At 45.8% G+C, this 20,420-nt stretch overlaps 1 protein-coding gene across 4 annotated transcripts in view; it reads right to left on the bottom strand.

Annotated features, from left to right (window-relative positions):
• LTBP4 (latent transforming growth factor beta binding protein 4) overlaps positions 1–20,420 on the bottom strand; it is a 1,283,510-nt gene that overhangs the window by 349,387 nt on the left and 913,703 nt on the right. For all 4 annotated transcript variants that reach the window (XM_069644515.1, XM_069644518.1, XM_069644516.1 and 1 more), the window contains one exon: positions 10,892–11,014. In XM_069644515.1, coding sequence (XP_069500616.1) covers positions 10,892–11,014 — 123 coding nt within the window. The remainder of the gene's footprint in view (positions 1–10,891; positions 11,015–20,420) is intronic.

Here is a 20,420-nt window from a genome sequence, read left to right as displayed (position 1 = left end):
AGAGCACACCACCTGTAGCATTTTTACCTTTCTGTGGGGACCCTATTGATAATGTGCAACCACCGAAGTTGAAATGCATATTGATACATTTGAGTGCTGCGATGGTGCAGAAGATAACTCAGCGTGTTCAGCACTCATTGCTGAGATATGTGTTCATATGCAAGATTGCAAAACCAATTCCAGCAAGGCCGACTCAGCCTTTCCTATGTCTGAAGTTGATAAACCTGCCTGCATATGTACTTTGCTTTGTAGCACATCAGGTGCTATTATCAGCAATGTACCTGCACCAGATAGCGGTTGCTATAAAAACAAAAAGCATCAGTATGGTGAAGGTCTAGAAATCAGAAGTCGGTTTCCACAGACAGGTGGTTGTGAAACCCAGGTAGTCACCCATAATTATGAGCAGGAAGTGTTAATTCAAGAGTGTGAAACCAAGACGTTCACTCGCGTGTCCTGGCTTTGTCAGCAAATGATATAATCATCCCGGAGTGGACAACTCATTTTAAATATAACTGACAGTAATGTGCTGTCTTCTGTGAAAGGTTTGCCTTACTATATGCTGGTAGCATCGTTTAGCCCATTACCTGATCTTTTTATGTGGGTCATTTGAGAGGAAGGGGTTCTACACAGAAGAAAATGGACCAGATATTGAAGGCCTCTGGCAAGCATCTTTAAAAGTCTGCTCAAATGACACAAAAAACGGTTTGCTTTTTTTGTACAATGCAAAGGTTTATATGTGCGTTTATGAATAAATAACAATTTCACAAGCCTGTGTTTTGGGAATATTTAAAACTTTAAAATACAAAAGAGAAAGCCAGATAAAATCTTTTAAGATCCCATCAATTAGTATGCTGGTACTTAAATACTTTGCTTGATGATGGGGAAATTAAGGTAGAATCATCCCCATTTTTCATTATACGCTTCTATAAAATACAATATAAAAAAAAAAACTGTCATGCTGGGTTATGTGACTTGTGTACTTTACAAGTTACTTGAATCCCAGCATCACGCTTAACCAATGTGTGATACTCATCTCATTTAATCTCATATTGCCTAATTTATCAAAATGACCAAAAATGTCACTGCTCAGAGTGATTTCGTTCTCAGGGTAAGGTCTTCAAAAAAGCCCCACGCATGCTTTCAATGGCAACAGTGTTACTTCCCCTACAATAATAGTGAGCATTTATATATTGCACACCACAACCACTTGTTTCTTTGCGCTCCAATGGTAACACTACTTGAAAAACATGGCCTTCTAATCTCAGTCTCTCTGGATAGGGACACCTTCCTAGTAGCTTCTAATCTTCATCCAGCATTTATGCAACCGTGGGTGTGGCTTTCTCCTTTCTTCCAGCTGGTCTCTTGTATCCATGCGTGATCTCTTTTGCTTTCTGTGAGGCAACTCATCTAAGTAGTCTGTCTATTCTGGATTATGTGCACCATTTTCATGGGATCTGTGTCCTGCATAAATACTATGGCCAGGATACCTTCCTTGTGGTTGCTATTGATGAAAGGTGTCCTGTACCTATGCTACAACAGTGAACTGCTAATGTTCTTGAAATGCTACTTCTTTATCATTCTGAATACAGTAAAAATGAAGAGGGTAATGGGACTAAAAACTAGTACCTATGCCTATTTTGCGAGGCAGCATATCAAGCGATGAGTGGTGATCGTGATGAGGGGGTGTGCCTCCAGATATTCGGATCCCTTAATTCTTTTGGTTAAGTGGAGGGGGGCCTCACAGGGGCCTGTGCCCCAGGCCCCAAACGAGCTTAAGATGGCCCTGGCCACACCCCCTCCCACGTGCAATCCAAACCCCCAAACAACCACACCTGCTATTTAAGGGAATGTTCAGTCCAGTATAGGAACAGTAAAACATTATTTTTTTAAGTAGAGGAGCACTGCTCCCAACCGCGCCTCCCCACTGCGACGACTGGTGATTGGAAAGTCGCCGTGGGTACAAGTGACAGGGGAATAATGTTCATGCAGACTTTGACTAATAGGCAGCTGAGGAGGGAGTAGGAGCTTCTTGGCCATTGCACTGCACCCGGTTCATTTACTGGATTTAGGGGGCTCCCGTGTGGCTTTTGTCCTCTCGTCCACATTGTGCACGGATGAAAGGTCATCAGCTCTCAGGTTGGAGATTCCAGAGAACCCCATGACTCCTGCAGCTGTGTTCTGCGTGCTGGGGTGGACTGGGAACCAAAAGAGGCCCTGGAAATCATGTTCTAAGTGGCCCCGTATGACACATGTTCAGCATGCCCAACCCCATCCCCATAAGAAAACGTGGACATAAAATAGGTACGATACAAAACAAATAAGGTGGCTTCACCTTATTAAAACTGGCGCTTCTCAGTTGGCCCCCAATCCGAGCGGCTGAAAACTTCAAAAAGAATTTCAAAACAGATTTTCTTCAGTGTTAAATCTTTTTAAACAAGTATTGAGTCCATGTAAGTGTAACAAGAAATGTTTTATTCGCATTCCGGTTTTATGTTCTCAAAGTAGCGCTTATTTGTAGTATACAAAGCAGAGGGCCTGGGAGGGGGCAGGAGAGGTAGATACTGCAGCAGGATTGGCCAGATCCTTGCTCACACTTATGCTCCTCTTCTTCTTACTCACCCTTCTCCTCCTCAACCTAGCCTTGCCTTCCTTGCTCTGTCCTGCTCCTCCAAACCACTTTGCAGCTCTTCTCCCTCTAACACCAGCTCTTCGGAGTGCCATTGTCTCCCCCCACAATGCAAGTCGAAACTGACTAGCCTTTGCATAGTGGGGGACAATGAGACAATGAGGGCTCTTTTGGCCTCCATGGTCCTTCCTGGGTTTCCCTTGCCCTGATGGCCCTCTCTCCCCACCTCCTCCCGTCGTACTGAAAGTATGGTAAATGGTCATGTACCAAGTGTGAGCTCCTGAATACTGTCTCGGCCATAGGACTTTCTTAGAGGCCCGGTCTATGATCCATGTCATGATTAGACCATTAGAAGCGTGCTGTGGTATGACTTTGACTCGGCACATAGACCTACAGACCTCGGCCAGTCTCTGAAAGATAGCTCAGGGGCAACGTGCTCGGCTTGGAAGCAAAACGACACAGAACAACAGAGGTTCGATCCCCAGGTCTGCGCTTAGAAACCTCTGGGAATTAAGCGCGTTATAAATAACATATCATCATATCATATAAATCAATAACATATCATACCAGTCTAAGCGACATGGGCTCATCATTAGGCTTTGTGGAGATGTGTGGACTTTCGAAACAGGCCATGGCTTTTTCTTCAGCTCCCTGTAGGAGACTCATGGGCGACGACTGATCTTGGATGGAAAATCTCTCCAGGACTGGAATGAGGCTCTGCCAGGGATATGAGTATTCACGTGACTTTTGGTTCACTGAAGGGAGCACCAAAGAAGCCCTGACGTTTATTAGGTTATGGAACAGTGAGAGAATGGGGACAAGTCTTGCAGTGCAGTGCTTCTGCTTGTCCAATTTAGGATTCGGTTCCTAGAGTGAGGACTCGGCCAGGATTTTAACTATACTTTGATGTGTGAACGATTATCACTTATGCCTGTTAATCATAATAATAGCTGTTGATTTATAACGCGCTTAATACCCAGAGGTTTCTGAGTGCGGACACGGGGATTGAACCTGTGTTGCTCCAGGACGCCTTGCTTCCCAGACGAGTGCGTTGCCCCTGAGCTATCCTCCCATGGGTTGCATACCCTGGATTTAATTTAGTGCTTTTTCCTATGAGCTTTCCGATGAGTCTAGAGGATTTCACTTAATTGTACTGATTACTGAGCTGTTGTGTAACTTCTGCTAATGAAGGGGCAGAAGCACAATGAGCCAATCGAGTATAGGGGCACGGCGTTCCTTCATTGACAGTGTTTTTCACTCATTGAAAAACATAGGGGGTTGCGGATAAGGGTATATAAGAGGTGGGGGGTCGGGAGTAGTGTAAAATTAATAGGGGAGGGTGGAGGGAGCGGTTGGGGGCTGGGGAGAACCCGCCAAAAAGAAAATGTTCAATGAGTTTTTTTTTTTTAGAACTAAATTCGGCTAAAAAAAACATTGAAAAAACTGTTGATGAATGAACATAGAACCAAGTATCGGGCGAGTGGTGCCATTACTACTAACCCTCCAGTTTTACAGGGTTCCTGCCGCAACAGGACACCAACCCTTATTTTGCAGGCACAGTGACACCATGTTTTTGCGTGATGTAGCGAACCAAGTTTCTGGGTCCCTTACCAACTCTTGGTTTTCACATACACCTTACTCGTCAAGTACTGGGTTCAGGTCCAATGTGATGCCAAGCCTCTGTCTTTGCAGATGCCTTGGGGCTCCATATTGGTTGCTAGGATATGGGGGGTGCTTCCAAGCTTTCCTTGTGTGCTCCAGCGAATTAGCCATTGCTCTTTCAAGGTGCAGGTCGGGCACAAAGCGAAGTTTGCATTCCCCCTTTCCCTTTCTCCCTCCATCTTGGAAGAGCACAAGGTTTTATGCCTGTATGAGATTTTCCTGCACATTCAAAACAAACTGGTTCCTTTGCAATCCACTTTGATTTGCACCTGCTAATGTCCAGGTGTATTCCATAGGAATCCATTAGTAAACGCTGCCTGCAAAGTGCAAATGTGAAGAGTAATGGCATTTCGTCTAGATGTATGACTGCAACGTTGGCGGTCTCCTGCATACAATTCGTGTTTTTAAGAAAGTAACACCCATTGACATCAATCACTGCTATTCCAAGCTTTGATTCTGAAGGTGTAGCTGTACATCTTTCTCACGCGGTACTAAGCTTTGATTCTGAAGGTGTAGCTGTACATCTTTCTCACGAGGTACTAAGCTTTGATTCTGAAGGTGTAGCTGTACATCTTTCTCACGCGGTACTAAGCTTTGATTCTGAAGGTGTAGCTGTACATCTTTCTCACGCGGTACTAAGCTTTGATTCTGAAGGTGTAGCTGTACATCTTTCTCACGCGGTACTAAGCTTTGATTCTGAAGGTGTAGCTGTACATCTTTCTCACGCGGTACTAAGCTTTGATTCTGAAGGTGTAGCTGTACATCTTTCTCACGCGGTACTAAGCTTTGATTCTGAAGGTGTAGCTGTACATCTTTCTCACGCGGTACTAAGCTTTGATTCTGAAGGTGTAGCTGTACATCTTTCTCACGCGGTACTAAGCTTTGATTCTGAAGGTGTAGCTGTACATCTTTCTCACGCGGTACTAAGCTTTGATTCTGAAGGTGTAGCTGTACATCTTTCTCACGCGGTACTAAGCTTTGATTCTGAAGGTGTAGCTGTACATCTTTCTCACGCGGTATAAGCTTTGAAACTATGTTGCATCAAACATTTGCTTTCACAGGTGCGCCATATTGGTTGCAGGAACAACAACATCTGTGGCATTTCGGGCCATCTTTATGCATCACACTGGTATATTTTCAGGTTCTCGGGATGACTGCCATCTTTTCTGCAGGCTTTAGTCCACCTATTCTTTTGAGGCTATGACAGGTGTTTCTGCACAGTTTTCCACTGGTGCCTAACAAGCTTTGAAAGGTGTGTGGCGTTTGCTCATTGTGCCCACTTATTCTCCCTTTCCAACATTGACGCTGTTTTGTCTATTTCAGGTGCTGCCCCTTTAAACGCTGTGAGTCTTTCTTCCATACCTGCAATGAGTGTCTCTTTTTTGTGGTGCAGTGGAGTTTCCAGACTCTTTTTTGACTGGGGTGGCTCAAGTGAGGCACTGACTTATGCAGGGGTGCCATGAAGTACGAGTGTACAAATACTTAAGGATCATAGTTTAGGATAGTGGGGTGGCACCTGGGATGGTCACCACTCTTGTGGTGCATTCCTCAAGGGGCCCTGCTCTTCCTTCCTACCTATAAAGAAGGGGGATGCCTGATATAGCATCATCAGGACTCACCACTTTGGTTGAAAGTAAAATGGTAGAAATGATTCTTAACCAAATGTGTTCTCTATCGCATTTCTAACTGCAAATAGGTAGATGGTGGCTGGTGGTCAGGTATATACAAGGGTTGGATGGGACGCTAGAGGTGAGTGGATGTCTCCCCCCACGTTTTGTGATAACAAATTCAGTAAAAATGTCTTCGACCATTTTACTTTTGGCGCAAAAATGTCAGTGTTCTAACTTAGATCCCTACCATCTGTTGCGGTGCGTGACAATCAATCTTCTGCGACTCTGCATGGGCAGTGCCTTTTATTGAGTACAGGTCTTTCATGCCTTGCATGTTGTATGTAAGCTGCATGTGATGCTGTTTGGAAATGTACTGCCCGTCTTAGCCTGGATGTTGTGAAGGCATCAGTTAGAGTTGGGGATTGCTAGGAAGGGGGTGTCTCTTGAACATTTGCTTTTAGGTCTGTAATCTGGGTCAGGAACCTAGAATCAGGCGTACCTGTCTACACTCACCACACATGCCTACCATCATCTTTTGAGTACCGTCCTGCGTACCGCCTGGGCTTCGGATGATTCCGACTCTTTCTGCCCCTACCCTTCCATCATCCACCAGCCTTGGCTTCAGTGCGAGCTGCTTTCCATGTGCAGCTAGATGAGGTTTTGACTGCCCGAGCATTTCAGAATACCTCCATCAATCGATCTTCGAGTTTCTCATGTTTGCTGGCGTTTTGTCACTTTAGCGGCATTGGCACAGGATCCATTTCATTAGAAAAATACATTCCTTTGATAATAATTTTAAGAAACTGAGAGAGTTCCCCAAACAGTCTACTTGGTTAGTGGAAGGGGGATCCATTGGTCCCATGGGCAGGATCCCTTTGAGGCAGGGGGAAATGTGGGCACCAATGCATCTCTCATTTTGGGATATCATTCGATGATATAGATTCAAAGCAGGACATGCCTTTTCAATTCCAGCTCACGGATACATTCAGGGTATGAGCCCAGTGAGCTTCTTGGGGGCAGCACAGACCACGTGAGGGGCAGCAGAACCGCTTGCTTACCTTTAACCAACTGAGGGTATTGAGGGAGACGTTTCTGATACTCCATTGCCACTCAAAGGGATCAGTTGTGTTGGGAACCTGGGTCCTGAAGCCTAGAAAGATACTTCTGAGAGTAGAGCTGTTATTGGGGTTCATTAGTGATATAATGGCAGCCATGTAGCAGAGAAGGGAAGACCTTAGACTGTGTTTCATCGCCTGATCCCCTTGGTCAGGTATCACACTGAGCCTCACCATGTAAACAATATGTACTCGGGATGCCATGAGACTAATAACCCTTTGGAACAATAAGACGATGTTGTGTCTTGTCCAATGAAAGCAGTGTATGATGTCCTTCATGGTCAGAAGGCCACTCTCCCTTTGGGTTGTGAACAGGCCTTCCTCTTATGGTTCACTGAGAGCACCACAGAGAGGGCACCTCAGAAAACTGTGTGTAAGCCACAAGAGAGCTGGGGAAGATGAAGCTTAAGTTCAGAGAGGTAGACCCAGATCTCTAGTTAAAAAGTGAGTTGTACTACACCAGGGATCTGCAACATGTGACTCTCCATATGAGGTCATAGTGGGTCTCTGGAAAGTAAGGCCTAGTGGTTGCTTCACAACAGCCCCTTGGTGTTCTACGGTTCAGAGTGGGTCTTTGGAAAGTGAGGCCTAGTCGTTACTTCACAACAGCCCCTTGGTGTTCTGGGGTTCATAGTGGGTCTTTGGAAAGTGAGACCTAGTCGTTACTTCACAACAGCCCCTTGGTGTTCTGGGGTTCATAGTGGGTCTTTGGAAAGTGAGGTCTAGTCGTTACTTCACAACAGCCCCTTGGTGTTCTGGGGTTCATAGTGGGTCTCTGGAAAGTGAGGCCTAGTGGTTACTTCACAACATCCCCAAAGTGTCCTGGGGTTCACAGTGGGTCTCTGGAACGTGAGGCCTAGTGGTTACTTCACAACAGCCCCATGGTGTTTTGGGGTTCACAGTGGGTCTCTGGAAAGTGAGGCCTAGTGGTCACTTCACAACAGCCCCGTGGTGTTCTGGGGTTCATAGTGGGTCTCGGGAAAGTGAGGCCTAGTGGTTACTTCACAACAGCCCCGTGGTGTTCTGGGGTTCATAGTGGGTCTCCGGAAAGTGAGGCCTAGTGGTCACTTCACAACAGCCCCGTGGTTTTCTGGGGTTCATAGTGGGTCTGGGGAAAGTAAGGCATAGTGGTTACTTCACAACAGCCCCATGGTGTTCTTGGGTTCATAGTGGGTCTCTGGAAAGTGAGGCCTAGTGGTTGCTTAACAACAGCCCCATGGTGTTCAGGGGTTCATAGTGGGTCTCTGGAAAGTGAGGCCTTGTGATTACTTCACAACAGCCACATGGTGTTCTGGGGTTCATAGTGGGTCTTTGGAAAGTGAGGTCTAGTAGTTACTTCACAACAGCCCCATGGTGTTCTGGGGTTCATAGTAGGTCTTAATGTAGTTTGTACCAGTGAAGTAGTTTCACATATGCCATAAGCCGCTGTCACATAGCAGGACTGCATGATCATTAGCGGCTTGTAGTGGATTGGGAACCATTGGCCGGCTGTAGTACTGCGTGGCAACGTCATGAGGTAGCCCAGCAGGCCGAGCATCCTCTCATCAGCCTGTCTGCAAAGTGGTAAGGTTATTGCTGACTGTGTCCTGTCTAGACATGCATTGCCCGTCAGAAAGCATGTTCCTATCCCATCTGGACCATAGCTGCAGGGTCTTCCCAACAGATGTCTGGAGTAGAAAGATAAGCCGCGGCTCACACTGCACAGAGAGACAACCCTCCCACCCCCCGGGACAACTGGTTACACCAGACGGTACAACGTCCTTTTATCGTGAGATGTGTTTTCGCTGGGGTTTTTACTGCTCATTTTTTAATGAAAAAAAACCATCAAAGTTTCTGGGGGGGTTTAGAAAAAAATATATATGGGGTGTGGGTGTATAAAAAATTGAAGGGGATGGGGGCTTTGGGAGTTGGTGTTCTGTACCGAGTGCACCACCAAATGAGAGGTCGGTGCCTGTGGTAGTTGCTCTACATCGTGTTTCAGGAGCAGGTCCAACTGAAGATGTGTGGGAACAAGAGTGAGGAGGGGTATTCTCTGCCCTAGAAGGCTCTCACACGAGGGAGATGCCCACAGGCAGTGAAGCTCTGACGTGTGCTTTTGCGCGTGGAGGGAAAGGAGGCCATGTCTTATTTTTCCTCAGTTGGACCACATCACTGCAAAATGGATCCTGACAATTTCCTGGAGCACTTGTGGTGTGCACCAGACGCACAAGGGCCATGGTCCGCCCGGCCCTGCAGACGGAACCAACATGGCCCTGTCATATTCTGTGCTGGGTGCCAAAGGACTTTCACCCCCTTTTATAATGAAACCAAATGGCCCTATAGAACCGACTGAACCGTAATAGGACCAAAATGAATTTCACGGCAAACTCTACTGCCTCCTACTGGATTCAGCCTATGCCAACACCCTTCTTTAGATTTCCAATGCATGCAGTGCTTTGGGAGGTTCAGACTTTGAGTGCTTTCAGCTGAACTCCCCCAGGATTGGGAGAATATGCAGCCGACCCAACAGTCTGAAAAAGGCACCTCAAGTCGCATCTTCAGCATGGGGCAGCGGGGAGATTTCCCGGTGGGCCTCTTCACCCTGGGCCTCTTTTGTGTGGTATTTTCAGATTTTCCCATGGCAAAAACATTGGGCTTGCTGAAAATGTGTCCTATGGTGCCACTTTGAACTTTATATCCAGGGCCTCTTTTGGTCCCAGTAATTATTTCCAGGGCCCTCTTTTAGTTCCCAGTCTACCCCTAATCTTCAGAGCATAACAGCGCCATCTCCTCTCACTCGTTCAAGCTGCTTTTTAATGTCTGCAATATGGACACATGGCTAATGGCAACTAGGCTGAGCCAGCCACCTCATATGATGTAGTCTACTGAGCAGCCGTCACATGGCGCTGAACGTCTATATTTTTGAGCACTTTGAGGCATTACCTGCTTAAAAAGGCAGGTAGAACTCATCGGCAATCTCTCAGCAGTTTTCCATTAGAAGTCCAAAAACATACATTCATCCAACTGGATCCAATACAGACTAATTGCAAATGGTGACTGGAATTGCCATAAGATTAACCTGCCTGCAAAGCCATTTAATAGGGTGAACATTTACTTATGTATTTTCTTTATGTTGGCATTGCTGAAGCACGGCTAACCCTGGGGCGCCTGGGTGCTGACAACCTTAAGAGGTGCGTACATACATTATGCTATCATTGTGTAGCATGCATGTTGTCAATAGCAGTTAGTTACATTGGGGTGGTGTAATACATGGTTATACATTCGAAGGTGGTACAGACATAATGTTATCATTACATTACATTAGTCAGTGTGTTGGAGACGGAGGGGTGTGGCTGTGCGCAAAGTGAGAATAAGATGGGGTAGCAAGCAAGTTTCATAGTTTTCATGGACCTTGGGCTGTGTAGGCTAGATTAGATTTGTTGTTCCGGTGCGAATAGTCGTGTTTTCAGGTTTTTTGGGAAAGTCCAGAAGGAGGCTTCAGATCTTAGAGCTGTTGGAAGAGCATTCCAATGTTTAGCGGCTAGCACTGGGAAGCTGTTGCCTCCTGCTTTCTGAAGTTTGTATTTGGGAATGGTGAGTAGATGTGCCTACGCAATGCATCTAGGTCTGTTAGGCTTGTTTAGTGCAAATTGCGGTCTTGTACTGGCAACCAGTGGGCAGAGCGCCTAGTCTCACAGATGTGATTCTTTTTGGGGATATCCAGTGCAGCTCTTAGTGCATTATTTTGAATTAACTGTAATTTCTTGCTGAACTAATAGTCTCAAATGAATCGTTTTACTGTATTCCGTCCATCTACCTATACTGCTGGTACTTCCTTCACAAATCCCCTGTAGGCCTGCCCCCCCGTACCGCCACATTGAACCAAGGTGGATACTCACAGATGCAGCTGCTCCGGGACGAATCGAGCAGGAACCCCGTCTTGCACAGGCAGCTGTAGCTCCCTCTAGTGTTGGTGCAGTCTCCGTTCTGGCAGAGCCCCGGTTCCAGGCACTCGTCGATGTCTAAGAGAGAGGGATGAAGATAAATAGACAGGTCTCAGATCTCTGTTGTCAAGTCCCGTTTAAACAGTACCAGACCCGGAAGTGAATGCAACTGGGCAGTGCACGTGAGTGCACTTTGACTGCTGGGCAGGTCTCATGCAGTAAATCAGCCCGCGCACTTCTTTTTTAGGCACAAACCAACAATTATCACTCTGTGATCATGGCCAAAAGATGTCAAGCCCCAACCCCTTAAGTGCCAGGCTATTATGCAAGTCTATGCAAAAAGGAGGAGCATACGCATCCTTGGCATTTAATTGCTCCCCTGGTGGCAGATATAGGGTTTATAGAAGTGGTGGAATACAAAGTCTCACTTGCATGCAGTGGTCGAAGTGTTCGAAAAGAAGTAGTTGAACAATGTTCCCTGCTGGCCTTCGCCCGCTTCCCACAATCCCCATCGACACGCCCCCGACCACATCCAATTCAAGCCCCCAAACCAGCACACCTGCTGTTTAAGGGAATTGCAGTCACTGGAGTGCAAGCTTCAACTTCTTCTTACATTTTTATTTGAAATCGAAACCAATGTTTTCTTTTTAAAATAAAAGTATAGGAACAGTAACAATGACGGAAAAAAAAGTAGAGAAGCACCGCTCCTAACCGCTGCCGCCCACTTCGACCACTGCTTGCAATTTTCTGGACATAAATAAGGCTGCCATTTTGCTCATTTGGCAATCTTACCATAATGCATTTTAGGCCTAAGTCCTTACAAAATAAGCCATGCCTTAAAGTGTAAATTAAAATAACACATGTCCTAAACACTGTCCTCTTCCCTAAAACATTGCATTCAGGCAACATTGGCCGCATGACATAGTCCCCAAATAACCCGCCATTGTCACTTACTCTAGACTCCCTGTCAAGACTTTACAACACCTGCGCCCATTCCTTCCCTATGAACTGTGCCAACCCCCGGTGCACGACTCCCCAAACTGCTGTCTGCTCTGGGACCAAATGATCGTTCATAAACGCTGCCCTTCTCTGCATTCTTAACTACACCCAGTCAAAAATATTTAAGAACGTAGACACATTTTAACTAAATGCTTGGCGCGCTTTATGATGCAAAAAGCAACATGATCATTTACATAAACCCACCTTACCGTACAATCGCCTACCTTGCTGCAAAATGGCACCCTTCCCCAACCCCAATCTGGGAACCCCATCAAACTCACAAAGAAGGGTGGGTTTCGTTGTCCAGGACACAGCCCAAATGGCTTCCCAGGACAGCTCTCCTGGGGATGGTGCAGGATCCAAGGCCCGGGCCTACTGGCCCAAGAGGCGAGGAAGGAGTCCCCCGTGACCGCAAGGTCACCCTTCCGAAGTAGTAGATTTCCAACAGAAGCAGCTTTGGGTCAGACGTGGGTTGGCCCAGAGGCAAACCAAGATTTGGCAGTAAACCGTTAACCTGAAACACTGGGAGAGTTGATGTAGCCAGTCACATGATACTTTCCTGCTGGTTTATGTGTGTTGGTTGGCGTTCAAATCGTCAGAGGTTTTTAAACCATTTTTATAAATGGGGTGAGGTGAGTGTTGTAGGGGAGGTGGGGGAGGTCTGCCACCAATTCCCTGGGAATTCCTTGATCCCGCACTTTGTGGTATTATTGCTGTGACTTTTATCTAGTGTCATTGCCTGATTGTCATTGTTATTGCTAATGAGCGCCAGTGAGTGTTCACGGAACGCAGCGCCATATTGGAATCCCTTTCTGCGTGGTGATCCGTTCTGCAGGGTTCCTCAGTCCCTCAACTCTGCCAAGACACAGTCAGCTCCAGAAGTACTGAAGCGTGGAACACGCAAGTCTTTCCTCACTGGCTTTCCCTCAGGTAAAGTTCAGATACAGTTTCTCCATGACTCACAAATGCAGTGGGTGGGAGCATAGGCGTAGACAGTGTAGGGCCTGAGTGGGCAAGGCCCACCAAAAGTCTGTAAATGCTCACTCAGCAGCTCTGTGTGGGCATTTACAGAGGTTCATGTCACTGCAGTGGACCCAACTACATTAGATTCAGGCCCCACTTGTTAGACAGTTGTGGCTACGCCTCTGACCAAATTATCGGCACTGCCCTGACCTTTGCTCCAGTCCCTGGGCGCACATTACAGGGCTTCTTGGGAGATGTAGCCCAAAAGAACATGACCCAGCAGGGCAACATCCAATGGTGTAATACAGCGTCCCTGGGGAAATATCCACCCTCTAGGAGAGACATCGGGAATCGGCTTTCCCAGCCCAGTCCACGGTGGCTCACTTTCCCTACCATATAAGTATGGGGAGTTCAGCCAACTCACCATGACCTCTTCAACTCTTCCAATGGTTACCATGTGAATCGGTATAACTGAAACTGTGAACAGCCCCCGCCGTTAAACTCTTCCAACGTTGACTAGACAAGTCTGTGTCGCTGAACCTGTGGCCACTTCTTAACTCTCCCAAGGATAACCATACAAAACTCTATCTGAATATGCGGCCTCTTCAACACTTCCAATGATGACCATGTGTTCCTCTGGCACTGAAACGGTGGCTGCCCACCTTCAACTCTTCCAAGGGGGACCAAAAGAACCTGTGTCACCAAAACCTGGGCTGTACCACTTTTACTCTTCCATGGGTGGGCATACCAATCTGTGACACCAAAACTATGGCCGTAGAGTTACCTGGCGTATCCGAGGGATAATGCGTTGTCAGGACCTAAATGTCCATTCGTCACAAGGGGGGCCTGAGGTGACAGGGCAAAGCCTAGAGTGAAGGCATCCACGAGGGCAGAAACGGGCCTAACCGCGAATGAGCCGTTTTAAGAAAATGGGGTGAACAACAGGCTGTTGAAAGAACAAACATTGATAATAATTTAGCATTTGGAACCCTCAGGTAACTGAGCGCTGCTTAACGGTGTGAGGTGCTCATTTATAGATCTCGGAAGGATAAAAGACTGAGTTGGGCTGCCAGGATTCGAACTTGCGTTAGCAGGCTCTGCACGGATGTCAACGCGAGCGCTCTACTCGATGTGCTATTGGACTGGCAGTGCATGGGGCAGACTTGCTGTTATGAGGAAAGTTGAGAAAGCAGATCTTGCCGTAGCAAGTACATCTGACATGATGTACATTGTCATTGCCAAAATGGAAAGTTAAACTATGACATTCGGATGCTGCTGGAAGGGAGTCAGGATTCCCTTCAGGAGGGGCAGTCGGGCGCCAGCTCAGCCGAGTTCCTGCAGCCGGCAGTCACATATGCATAGCCTGTAAGCTAGCTCTTACGAAGAAAGCATCTGTAGCACTTCATCATATCCTGTAAGCTAGCTCTCACAAAGAAAGCATCTGCAGAACTTCATCATAGCCTGTAAGCTAGCTCTCACGAAGAAAGCATCTGCAGCACTTCATCATAGCCTGTGAGCTAGCTCTCACGAAGAAAGCATCTGCAGCACTTCATCATAGCCTGTAAGCTAGCTCTCACAAAGAAAGCACCTGCAGCACTTCATCATAGCCTGTAAGCTAGCTCTCACAAAGAAAGCATCTGCAGCACTTCATCATAGCCTGTAAGCTAGCTCTCATAAAGAAAGCATCTGCAGCACTTCATCATAGCCTGTAAGCTAGCTCTCACAAAGAAAGCATCTGCAGCACTTTATCATAGCCTGTAAGCTAGCTTTCACAAAGAAAGCATCTGCAGCACTTGATCACCCACTGGCCCAGTTTGGTCGTCAATGTATTGGGGATACCAGCAGGGAGGGTGGGTGAGAAGGAGTACTTTGAACGAGGGATATTGGGTGGGGAGGTGAAGGGACAGGGTACCTTAAAATAAAAGCGAGTGGCAGAGTATGGGCTGTAACCGCCATGTTATTTTCCTTTTCCTTGGCACCTGCATACATTGGCAGACTTTGCAATCTGTTGGACGCCTTCTGGTTACATTTGTCAAGCTCGGTTAAGTAGACGGGAGGATTTGATAACTGGCCAGCCCTCTTGAGCTTCTGCCGTATTCCAGAAGGTAGATCGGGGCCCACGCTACCTTCCGGGAAACCTGCAGACATCCTGGAGACAGGGAGCACACGTTCTCTATGGCATCATTTATCACAATAGCAGGTGCAAAGTGATGGACTGCCTGGCTGCAGACGCAATGGAATGCCCACGAGATAAGGCGGAAGGGGAGAGATGGAGCCGCCGTTAAGATAAGGTACAGACACATGTTAGAAATGCTAGAGATCAGACCCACTGTGCGAAGGAACGATGGACCTTTGCAGAGGAGCCTTGGCAGTTCAGCATTGTGGTATGCAGAGTGTCAAACCACCATAAATAATAATAATTTGCATTTATGTAGCGCTACGAACCCTCAAGCATCTGAGCGCTGCTTATTATTACCCTCAGTGTGTGGTGAAGAAGACGCGGCAGGTGTGGAGAGGCTGAATGGATGCTGTTCCCTTGTAAATGTTCTATTTCAAATGTGTTACGTATTCTTAATGGTATTCTGCACTGGGGGGTTGTTTCAAATGTAATCTTTACAATTGAACCTGACAGCAAAGTGTTTAGGAAAAGTGTGTGCAGCTCATATAGGGCTGTACGATGCCGCTGGGGGAAAAAACTGCTTTCAGGTAGGACCTGTGTCACAATAAAATGCCCGCGTAAGGGCATCACCAGCACTGTGGCACAAATGGGTGTAATTGTGTTCCTAAAACCATTATAACTGGCTGCCTTCTAAGAGGTGCCAAAAAGGCAATTTGACTTGGCTGCATAGGTCCTTGTAACGCCCCTGCTTCCAGGAGAGAATTCTGTGAGAGGGGATGCCCAGACGTGGGCCCCTTGCTCGCTGTGCCATAGGGAACCAAGCTGCACCTCACTGATGAGGCCCGATAAGGCTGAAACATGTCTGGGGTTGATTGTGTTTCCATGCAGAGGGGACCTGGCCTAGCAGTTCAGGCTGGGCTGCTCCTATTGGTGCCAGTACCTGACTGATTTGCATATGGCTGGACCCCTTTTGCATTGGTGCACACATGCTAAAAAACGGTGGTTTGGAAGGTTGCCCAGAGCAGTGCCAGTGGTTACAGATTAATTCAAAACCTTCCACCCATCATTTTTTGATTAAAGTGATAAACCAGCGCAGGCATGTAACACAAATCTAATACTGGAGAGACCTCAGTACACTATTAAAGAAGGAATACAACATGTATAGGATTGGGTACCCTTACCCTGAAAGGGATAAATGGGATGGCTGGACATTGGCATGTGTAGTGCAACATTAAAAAAGAGATTGTGACCGGCAGTGGGGCTGGTGATTTCTTTTACATTGCAGTGTGTAAATATTTCCCAGTAATACACTCCAATTAACCAAAGTGTGTTTGGGATGGATTAAATACTGAGTCAAAATGGTGCATGTGAAAAATTGGTGAAAGAAACATACAATGTATACTCATTTCAGGAAGGTGCATCATCTCGTCTTGGGAGGATAGCTCAGGGGCAACATGCTTGCCTTGGAAGCAAGACAACATGGAGCACCACAGGTTCGATCCCCGGGTCGCACTTAGAAACGTTATAAATAACATATCATATCCAGCACATGTTTATGATGTCTATGACCATAGCATATGCTAGTATAAGAACATATACATGTGGTTATTACCAATAATGGCAATATGCCAGTGTAGGGGAACATTCTGATGCTAACTGTGCCAATGTATCCCAACAATCCCATCTAGAAAAACAGTCATGTTGGTTGTGCCTAATAAAGCTGTTATTGCCAGACTTCATTACACATTCAATGTTGGCAGCCATTTCATTAGCACCAATTATTTTGGCAGTAACAGAATTACTGATGGTTTTACTACACTGCTAAATTCCAAATTGGCTACAAACGGGAGGGTTTATCTTCAGTCAATTCCTCCATTTTCAATTTAATATTTCGAGGGATTATCACCCATAAAACTCCTCCAATCCCCTATGGGGTCCTATGGAGACACACTATACCATACTGCCACTAGTAATCCAGAAGTATTTCCACTGCACATATGGCAGTAACAGTAAATATTTATGGCATTAATTCTAACAGTGGCAACAGTGCCATATATTGGTGCACCCTGTATGACAATGACATTAATTATGCTATGGCAATAATCCTGTTAGAATTACTGCCAAACCATAATGAAGCCCATTGTCATCCAGGGTGCACCCATATATGGCAGTGCTGCCACTGTGAAAATACACTCAGTTTAGCTATTTCCAAAATATCCAGGATGGCCATTGAAAAAACACAATCGTGTTGGCTGTATTAAATGCTGTCAATATTGCCATTGCAAGAAGACATTGGGCTTCATAATGAGTTTATCAGAATTGCCTTTGATAGTTCTGCCATACTGGTTCACCATTACCAACCCTTAATCTGGCAGTAAATGCACCATATTATGATTGTCTGTGGGGTGGTAGTCTTCCACTTTATGGCAGACCAATTGCCCTTCATTAGGGATTGGAAGAGTTAACACAGACAGTAATTGTGCCAGCAGTAAAACACCCAATTGTATGCAGGAAATACATTCAGCCAAATGTTGGATTTTCCTCAAACTTACCACCAAACATGGAATATGGTGGTTTGGAAAAATTGTGGTATATTCATTACTGACTTTTCTTTTATACAAAAGGTCTATATGCATAACAGGCTGATTGCCATGAAGGGTGGGCAATTATATGGTGGTATTGTCACTCTAAGAATGCACCATATTAGCTGTGCCCAATAAAGCAAGCTTAGCCTCTGCAAGGACATCCACATGTAGGCTGTGCCTAATAATGCCAATGCTGTCAATGTAAGATGGCATTGTAATATTAGCTGTGCTCATGGACGCCAGTATTGCCACTTTATGAACACATTACGCACACAGCACACACGCACACACACACTCCCAAAATGATGGCTGTGCCTAACAATGCCAATATTGCCACTGTAAGAAGACATTGGTATGCTGGTTGTGCCACTGTATTCCAGTGTTGACACTATAAGACACACAAACAAAGACACACTCGTACACACACAAAAACACATATATTGACTTTAGTTGTGATGAATAATGCAGAGACCCACTGTAAGAAGAAACTGTGATGCTGACTGTGACAAAATAAGACAGTATTGTCACTTTAAGAGCATACACATACACACAGACTCACAGATGTGCACACACACAAACATGCACACACATACATACACACTCTCTTGCATGCACACAATCACCCACATAGCAAAACAATTGTGTGTCCCAAATAATGCCAAAATTACCACTTTGAGAAGACATTGGCATGCTCACTGTGCCCACATATGCCAGTATTAACACTTTAAGAACACACTCATGTTGACTATCCTTAATGATGTCATATCGTCACTGAAGGAAGACATTTCTGCTCCAATTACCCCTTTCCCATGCACCACAATCACAGTAGCTGCTCCGTTGGCCCTCTTCATGCCGTCACCATCACAACAACCACCAGCCCAAATCCATCAAAGTCCTTTCCCTGAATAAAATCACTCATTCAAACGTGTATTTACTGCATGCAGGTCACACCTCCTGGAATCTTCTAGCAGATGTTTCATGATAGAGGGTACAATAAGGTGTTAATCGGACAGATGTTCATTAATATTGTCCCCAAAAGGAGCATACCAAACTCCTGGCTCCAGCCTAATGTGTTGTCCTCCACTGCTCTGCTCCCTGATCCCCTTGATGTTGCCACATGAACAGTGGTGGTTCTTTCATAATATGGCGTGAGGCTTGCTAGATTTAAAGAGAAAGATGGCAGAAGACGTGTGGTGCCTCACACCAAAGCCACAGAATTTGAACCATGTAACACTGGTAAACAAATGCGCTTTGATTAGTTTGAGAAAAAGGTAGAATGTATAGTATTGGGGGTGGGGAGGTGAATATCCACCAATGCCAGCAAGCTTTTATCTTCCTGGAGGTATCCATGACATCCATAAACGGAATGAGGCGAGCTGCTCCCAACTTGCCAAGAATCTGCTGTGTCCTGACAAAGGATTGTCTGCCACATTTGGAAAAGCCAACTTCCTGATTACCCAGAATGAATTGGAAAAAACTCTGCATTTGCTGTAGTGTCTTGTCTTCCTTACGCTTGTGTACACAGTCACTCGAAGTTTGAGTACCTTGCATGGTAGCGCTGGGACCGATTTTATTTAGCATGTTATTTCTAAACTGCCCCCCTGCCATCACACAACTGTGCTGTTCCAAACCAAAGTATAGATCCGGGCAAGTCAGGAGGTCTCTGCCAGAAAAGCAGGGTGATCCGAGATCCTGAGCGTGTAGGTCTGGTACAAACAGTGCTGAGCCTTCAAAGAAGCCATCCCTCCTTACTAAGGGGTCTGCTGAGTTCCACACTAGAGAACAACTTCCCATAAGAACAAGTGGAACCATTCATTAGACATATAGCTATGTATGGCCAAAAGGTGCAGGTCAATGATTGCACCACAGGAGACAAGGGATGTGGACTACATACCCAGAGTAGCCTCAGAGTGTAGAGGACATTGTGTGAAGCAGCTGGAGCCTGTTCTTAGGGAGGTTGAGACTGGTGCTCAGAGAGCACACTTATAGCAAAGATGCTGGCTTGACACCATCGACTGATTGTAAATCGACAACACCAGCCAAAGCGTTGGCTTGTCTTGCGAACTGGCAAGTACCATCTCAGTTAGATCCATGCTGAGCATCAAAGCACTTCGTATCATCCCCAGGGCCACCTGGAATATGCCTTTCGATAGTTTTTAAAAGGGACACTCAAAAGCTGACTTAAATCTTAGAGTCCTATGTCAATGCATACCATACTTCCAGACGATGTTCCCTAGAAGCTTTGTATGTACACTAAATATTAATGCAATAATGTTGAGAACCTCAAATGGGCAAGAGAGATACGAGTCCAACGAGTGACTGTGACTATCCCCTGCAAGACGTCCATCACTTCTGCATGTAGAAATATAATCACAGCCATTCCTGTTTCTGTGTACACGCATCAAGGTTTTGTGGCAGTCCGCATTTATGTTTTGTTTGTTAAAAAAAGCAGATTGTGAATCAATATATGTTCTTAGATAGAAGTTAATTCCATCTTAATAGCACATCTTGAGTGCCAGCGGTTTTGCTTTCTGGGAGGAACAGACATATTTGTATTGACCATTTTTACTAAAGGGCCAACATGATGCATTTCGCCTGCTTTAAATTTCTTCGAGGTAATATTAGCACACAGCGGTGCGACATGGGTCATCGAGCTCAGTGCTAGCGAGATGTTTAGTTTTCTAAATTCTTAAAATAGCAAATGATGATTAAGTCGCAGAGTGCACTAATTACTGCCTTTACTATCGATCTTCTTAATGGCACTCACACTGGATTTGCTTTCTGTAAATATCACTTGAGGCGTTGATACACTTATTTA

Source organism: Ambystoma mexicanum, chromosome 2p (genome assembly GCF_040938575.1).
Source record: "Ambystoma mexicanum isolate Mex_15411 chromosome 2p, UKY_AmexF1_1, whole genome shotgun sequence".
Classification (NCBI taxonomy): domain Eukaryota; kingdom Metazoa; phylum Chordata; class Amphibia; order Caudata; family Ambystomatidae; genus Ambystoma; species Ambystoma mexicanum.
The sequence above is the reverse complement of the archived record's forward strand: the minus strand, read 5'-3'. Positions and strand labels throughout refer to the sequence as shown.